The sequence below is a fragment of the Chrysochloris asiatica genome, unplaced genomic scaffold (genome assembly GCF_000296735.1).
Source record: "Chrysochloris asiatica unplaced genomic scaffold, ChrAsi1.0 scaffold00170, whole genome shotgun sequence".
Taxonomy (NCBI): Eukaryota; Metazoa; Chordata; class Mammalia; order Afrosoricida; family Chrysochloridae; genus Chrysochloris; species Chrysochloris asiatica.
In genome coordinates, this window is record NW_006408688.1 from 188,534 (window position 1) to 196,083 (window position 7,550).

Consider the following 7,550-nt stretch of genomic DNA (forward strand, 5'->3'; position numbering starts at 1 on the left):
GTGTCCACACCTATATCTCTATGGTTCTGTCAGGCATCCATGGCTGCTCTGAATCTTCCCCCACTTGGTCTCGCCCAAGATGGCAGCTTTGGGAGCAGCTGACTGTTTTGAATTAGAAAGCACTGGATTTCTTGCTTCTGCTACCAATTCCCCTAGTTGTAAGCCTTCTAACTTTTGAAATATTTCTTTATATGTGGTTCAGAGTTCTGGCACCATCCCCTGAGCCCGCTTGGCCTGGTATTCTATGTTTTTGCTGACAGAGCTCCTCACTGCACTTGTACCCAATCTGCCATCTTGTTTGTTCCTCTTTCCTGAATTTTTTGAAGCACCTTTATATCTATGCTTACTCATTTATGACTGTTTTTGAGCTACAATGCAGACCAAGTAGTTGTGACAGGGACAGTATGGCCCTAAGCCTAAAATATTTAGTATTGGGTCCTTGACAGAAAAAATAGGGCTTAACATGTACAATTCTTAGCATGATGTGCTATAAATTCTTCTATTTTGTGGTTTGTAAAACTCTTGCTTATACATTTAACATAGTCTTTTAGAACTTCTCAGACATTTTGCACTGAACAAATAATCTCAAAATTACACTTGGAGATTGGGGTGAGTCTGGGAAAGGGGAAAAAAAAAACAAAAAACAAAAAAACAAAACCCACAAGGCAATTTTATTCTCTAGAGAAAACATCCATTTATTATTGTTGTCAGTTGATTGCAAACAAGGGTCTCAGAGCACAGCTTTGTACCTAAACCAGTTTCTTCTAATCCAGAATCTTACTTGTTACCAGCTTCAGTTTTAGAATATAGATCTTATAAAATTTCCATAAGGATTTGTGAAGATGTAACTTAATGAAATCATTTATATAGAAGCCAAAGATACACACAATAGATTGTTGGGATTTACTTTAAAAGCTAATATCCAATGAGATCCTTTTAAATACTCAGGATTCACTTTGTAAGAATCTGACGTGAGGTTAGGTACTGAGGTCCAAATGCATTTGTCTCAGTGATCCAAAACCAATTTTCCTCATTTTTTCCCTCTTCTGTCTAGTGGTCAGCCCATTCCTAGGGTGGAGTACACGGAAGAAGAGACTAAAACTTGGGGTGTTGTGTTTCGTGAGCTCTCCAAACTCTATCCCACTCATGCTTGCCGGGAGTATTTGAAAAACTTCCCTCTGCTGACTAAATACTGTGGCTACAGGGAGGACAACGTGCCCCAACTTGAAGATGTCTCCGTGTTTCTGAAAGGTAATTCTCACACTACATCATCCTTACTTGCCTTCCAAGGACTTAAGTTGTGTTACAGCAATGGTCCATTTTACAAATGCGAGGTATGCTATTTTTCTTAGTCAACAGGAATTTAAATGAGTATCAATGAACCACTATTACAATTACCCTTTGCAGAATTGATTCCAGGGCATTTGACAATAGCAACCACAGACATCAACTCAGAGGCTGGGATTTTAGCAGAGGTGACTGACTCAGCTGTTTCCATGGCTCAGGGACTTGGGGAGTTCTCTGCTACATACCCCAAAGGATATTTGTAAATTGTTCAGGTTTGAGCTTTTCTTCAGCCCAGAACTACTTTGCTGGGGATATATAGGTGTGATGTAGTGCCAAAGGTGATTTAAAATTTTTTTATTGTTGCTTTGCTGAAAATTATATACTGGATGAAGAAATATCATGGATAATATTGAACATGAGTGACCTTTCTCTGGGGAATGTCAGTCAGTTAATAAACATTACTAAATATAATGAGCCCTGGTGTGGTGCTGTAGGATAAGCAATGAACTGTAAACCAAAAGGTCTATAGTTCAAACCCAGCAGCCACTTTTGAAACCCTACATAGGTTTTCTATGAGTCAGAACTGACTCAATGGCACACAACAAGAAGAAGTATAAATTGTTTGCCAGGGTTATACCCATTGTTGGTGTTACAGTAGTGAACAAGATGAGGTATGTAGTCACCTTAAGTTTACCTGCTCTATATGGTTACTCTCTTCACTGACCTTCCTGGCACAGCAACTAGGAAAATTTAGTCCACCCCTCCCAAAACCTGTAAGAGGAGTCAAAGTTTCATGGTAGTCCCACTTCTTCCTCTGTTTTTCATTGTGGCTAAATGATTGGGTCTCTGTTTTTTCTCTCTCTTCCTCCCTTTTAGAACACAACAGTTTTAATGCAAAAACATGGTTGCTTACCTCTTCTCCTTGAACTTGCTTCCTGGCCTGTGAAAATGTATTCTCTAGACTTTATATGCAGTTCTTGGAATATGAACACATTCATTCCTATATCTGCCTTTAACTCAAATTTATCTGTGAGTGGAAAGTGTTAAGTGTAGTTCATGTCTAATGTCAGTCAAATAATTGTCTTGTTGTTAAGTGCCATCAAGTTGGCTCCAACTCATAGCAACCCTGTAAAGGGTTTCTGGGGAACAACTGGTAGATTTAAACCACCAACTTTGCAGTTAGCATTTAGAGCTTATCCTACAGTGCTACCCCAGGACTCCAATAGTTGTTTTCTTGTTGTTAAGTGTTGTGTAGTCAGTTCCAATTTATTGCAACCCTGCATAGGGTTTCCAAGGAGTGTCTGTGAGTTTGAGCTACCAACTTGGTGGTTCACACTGATCTTTCGGTTCAGTGCTTATCCTACAACGCCATACCTAGACTCCAATATTTGTCATAATGTATACTATATGTTGTTGTTGTTAGGTGCCATAGTATATAGTGTACATAAAAAACATTCAAGAAACACTTCCAGATATGCTAAAGTATCTTTAACATAATACAACAACAATAATGATAATAATGTTTTGATGTGTGTCATAAAGTAGCATGCATTTTTTTATTATGAACTATTGTTATATACCTTGGATTTTTAGTATAAAAGGCTTTACAAGGATTCATTCATATCTTTTGGCTGTATGTAACCTGGCTGTATGTAACTTGGATGTTTGTATCCTGTAGATTGTCTCTACTCACAAACTTCATGGCTTAAAACAGCACACATTTATTATTTGAACTTCTGGAGGTCAGAAGTTCAAATTCAAGGTGTAGGCAGGGAGGCTTCTTTTTTCTTGCCTTTTCTAGTTTCTAGTGACTGCATCACTTCAACCTCTTGCTCCCATTCTCACATCTCATTCTCTGGCTCTGATTGTCCTAGCTCTCTCTTGTATGGATTTTTATGATCACACTGATTCCACCTGGAAAACCCAGATACTTTCCCCCTTTCAAAACCCTTTACTCAATCATACCTGGAAAGACCTTTTGCCAAAGTAACATTTGCAGTGACAAAGACATTGAAATTTTTTGGGGACCATTAGTCAGTCTAACACAGGCTCCAAGTGTTGATACTTTTAATTTTGTGAGCCATCCTGAATCTGCTCTTTCCTTTGCATTCTACTGCCACCATCCAAGTTGAGTTCCCAAACTTTAAAAATATCGACACCTTTATTTTCTCCCTTCAATTCTCCTGCCCATTACTTCCAGAAAAAACTTGCTATTACTAAAATATTACTTTCTTCCTGGCACCTCTACTCAGAAATTCTCAGTAGCTTCCCATTGTTTAAATAGAAGTCAGTAAACTTTTTTTTTTGTAAAGGGCTAGACAGTAAACAATGTGGTGCTATAGGATAAGCACTGGACTGCTAACTGCAAGGTTGGTGGTCCAAACCCACCAGTCATTCCTTGGAAACCCTATATAGGATCTCTAAGAGTCAGAACCGACATAAGAACACTTAATGACCTAATGGCACTTTATGTCAATAACAATAACAGGGTCACTATGAGTTGGAATCAACTCAACAGCAAATAGGTAGGGTAGGTACGGCCAAGAGGCAATAGTCAGGGTACTATGTAGATAGTAATTTAATGCTGGAATCCCTGAATGGTGTGAATATTAACATACTTGACAACCAACCAAAAGTATAACAAAGGCACCTCAGAAGAAAGGCTTGGCCATCTACTTCCAAAACCTAGCCATCAAAAAATCCTATGGAGCACAGTTTTACAATGTGGGGCTGTCATGAGTTGGCATTGATTGATGGTAACAGATAATATAAATAATTGAAATGTACTTATAAAAAAACGTAAAAAGCTATTCTTAGCTTATTTTTGTTAAGTGCTGTCGAGTCAGTTCTGACTCATAGTGTCAAATGTAGGGCTTCCAAGGAGTAGCTGGTGGGTTTGAAATGTCGACTCTGCAGTTCAAACTCAGTAGGGTATACAAAAATAGGTGACAAGATGGATTTGGCCTGTGGGCTATAATTTGATAACCCCTGTTTATATGATCAAGTCTGAATTGTTGATCCTTTTTAAGTTTAATGCTTAGCTTTCTAAATTTGTCCTCTGCTACCGCTGTCCTGGAGTCCTGGTGTGGAACTGTGGGTTAATGCGCTGGACTTCAAAGTTGGTTGGGACCACAAGGTCGGCAGTTCAAGCTCACCAGCCGCTCCTTGGAAACCCTCTACAGGGTCGCTATGGGTCGGAGCTGACTCGACGGCACTTCACAACAAACAACAACAACAACAACTACCCTGCACAGACCTTCTGCTTTTGCTGTGGGTTCTTATCCTTGCTTAGGCTCTTCCCCTTGTTAGGAAACTTGTATCTTCTCCACCTACTGAAATTCTATTCTTTCTTCTAGACTCAGAGTAAATCTGCCTTCTCTATGAATTCTTATCAGTCCAGTCATCATGATCTCTCCTCATTGACTTCATTATTTGCCATGTTTATATCAGGGAGAGACAGAGTGGTCTTACAGCTACTATAAGAAGCATTGGTAGCATAGTGAATTACAAGCTGGCTTCCTAATAGTAAGGTCAGCAGTTCAAATCTACCAAATGCTCCATGGGAGAAATATGAGGCTTTCTGCTCCCATAAAGATGTATAACCTTCGAACCCCTATGTGTTGCTATGAGTTGCAAGTGACTTGACAGAACATAACCTCTACCAGTACACAGCCAGGTCACTGAGAGCCACATTCATCACTGTGGTATGGCCATGGAGGAGGGTTCCAAGTATGAACATCATCTATTGTATTCTTGTTAAGTGCTGTCGAGTTGGTTCCAACTCATAGTGACCCTGTATAGGGTTTCTGGGGCTTTTAAATTCACCAGAGCAGAAAGCCTCATCTTTTTCCTGTGAGTGGCTGGTGGGCTCTAACCACGGACCTTGTCGTTTGCAGTCCAGTGCTTATTGTATGGAGTCACTGTGCCCACTGTATTGATCACTGAGGAAAGGCGATTGAGAACCAATGGCCAGTATCACTTTCTTAGCAACTAATTCTAGACAATTCTTTTTATTTATGGTGGTGGTGGTTTTGTAACACTGAGTTAGTTCTGACTCTTGGTGACCTGTACAGGGTTTCCAAAGCTGTAAATCTTTACGGGAGTACAGCACCTCATCTTTCTTCTGAAGAGAGACTGGTAGCTTCCAATTGCTGACTTTGCAGTTAGCAGCCCAGCTTGTAAACCGCTAGGCTATCAGGGTTCCTTGTTATTTGTGGTAGTTGTGCTTTGTAAAGTTACTGTGAATACGGAATAGGGCTTCTAACCATTCCTATGCAGTCAGAAGAATCCCCTGGGGATCTTGTTAAATGGTAGCTTCTGATTCAGTATATCTGAGGAGGGAATGCAAATTCTCAGCAGGACAATGAACTGGTTCAAAGCTCTGAAATACAGGATACAGGGTTAAGTTCTTACAAGGCTCCAATCACAACGTTTTTATCAGTTGATCAATATCTAACCTGTTTCATGTGTATTTCTGTTTAATATGTATTGTTGATTGATTAACACTTTACCCCAGCCAGCAGCACAACTCGTGACTAATCAGGGCTTATGTAACATACATTTTCTCCACAATCCACATCAGCACATCATAGATTTCCTGTGCTTAGGAACATTAGACAGCGTACCAGCAGTATACTTGGAGGTGATTTTAAATCACCAACAAGTAGCACAAAAATACAAAAGAGACATGACGTTAAATAGATTGTGAAAAGAACACTTGTTTACAGCATGTGAGCAGAAACAAGGAGACAGAACATCAGCTTGTTTTACCTTAGCCAGGAACATGAGAGCTTTGAGAGACTCATCCCCCTATTCTGTGCAAGTCCATGGATAACTATGAAAGTCCCATGAGTGTTGATTTTGGAGTGCAAAGTGATTTTTTTAGTGACTAAGCTAATTTTCAAATACAGAATCTGGGGATAATGAGAATCGACTGCACATAATGCCATATGTTGCTGTTTAACTATATTATATTCTCATTAATTGCCCTGTCTCTGCCATATCCATCTTGATTTCTCACAGAGTGATGAACATATTATATATTTACCAAAGGCTTGATTGCTCATCTATTGGGCGTTCTCTTTATTGTTTCTCAAACCTCTGTAATTATCATACCATTTCATGCTTTGGATCCTATCTGTCTCCCAATGTTAACATTACTTGTTTAATATTTTTATGTGTGGCAGCATGGTATTATTGTTAGGAACATGGATTCTGGATGCAGAAAGCCTAGACCGAGTCTTTGTTCTGCCACTTACCAGTTGTGTGATCTTAGATGAGCTCCATTACTTCTCTAGGCTTCAGTTTCCTTCTCTGTCAATGGAAGTAATAATCGTACTATCTCACAAGTTGGTTATGAAGGAGAAATAAATTGATACATATTTAAAGACTGACATATTAAGCAGAACAGTCTTAGCTATGATTTTTATTTTTTACAATCTTTGGTGAATGGATTGCTGGGAGCTCAGTTTGTATTACTCATAAGCACATGTTATTGTTGTTATGTGCCGTGGAGTCGGTTCTGACTCCTAGTGCCCTGTATAGGGTTTCTGAGGCTGTAAATCTTTCCAGGAGCAGAAAGCCTCATCTGTTTCCCACAGAGAGGCTGGTAGATTTGAACTGCTGACCTTGTGGTTAGCAGTCCAGCTTGTAATCCTTTAGTGTATATATATATGTATGTATCATTGTTGTTGTTGTTGTTAAGTGCCATTCAGGCAGTTCCGACTCATAGAGACCTTGCATAGGGTTTACGAGGAGTACCTGGTGAGATTAAACTGCAATTCAAATGACCTGCAGTCTGTGATTGCATTACAAATGACCTGCAGTCTGTGATTGCATTACAGGGCCGGCCAGGGCTGCTTGTATTATTATTGCTTTTGATTCTTTTTTAAACAACTTATTTTAAAAGGCAGCAACTTTTGAAGTAGTAACCACAAGATACTGTCCAGTGAACTCCGATTCATGATGAGCCCATGTTTATTAGAGTATAATTGTATACCATAAATTCTGAATGTTTAATTTTTCAGAAGTACGTCACCAGGCTTTTCTTCCAAAGAGCCTCTAGGTGGGCTTGAACCTCCAAAGTTTCAGTTAACAACAAAATGCAAAAGTGTTTGCACCACCCAGGGACTCTACAAATTAAAAATTCTTGATGTAACAGTTCATGTAGTTTTCTAATTCACATAAATGTATGTATGCATTAAAATTAGGTATATAACTATTAAAGTAAGTAACGTTCCTACATGTACTGGCATTTGAGTTCT

General features: G+C 39.2%; 1 protein-coding gene across 1 annotated transcript in view; it reads left to right on the forward strand.

Annotated features, from left to right (window-relative positions):
- Positions 1 to 7,550, forward strand: part of TPH2 (tryptophan hydroxylase 2) — a 149,765-nt gene that overhangs the window by 48,850 nt on the left and 93,365 nt on the right. The window contains exon 6 of the mRNA XM_006871613.1: positions 1,055 to 1,251. Within this exon, the coding sequence (XP_006871675.1) occupies positions 1,055 to 1,251 (197 nt within the window). The remainder of the gene's footprint in view (positions 1 to 1,054; positions 1,252 to 7,550) is intronic.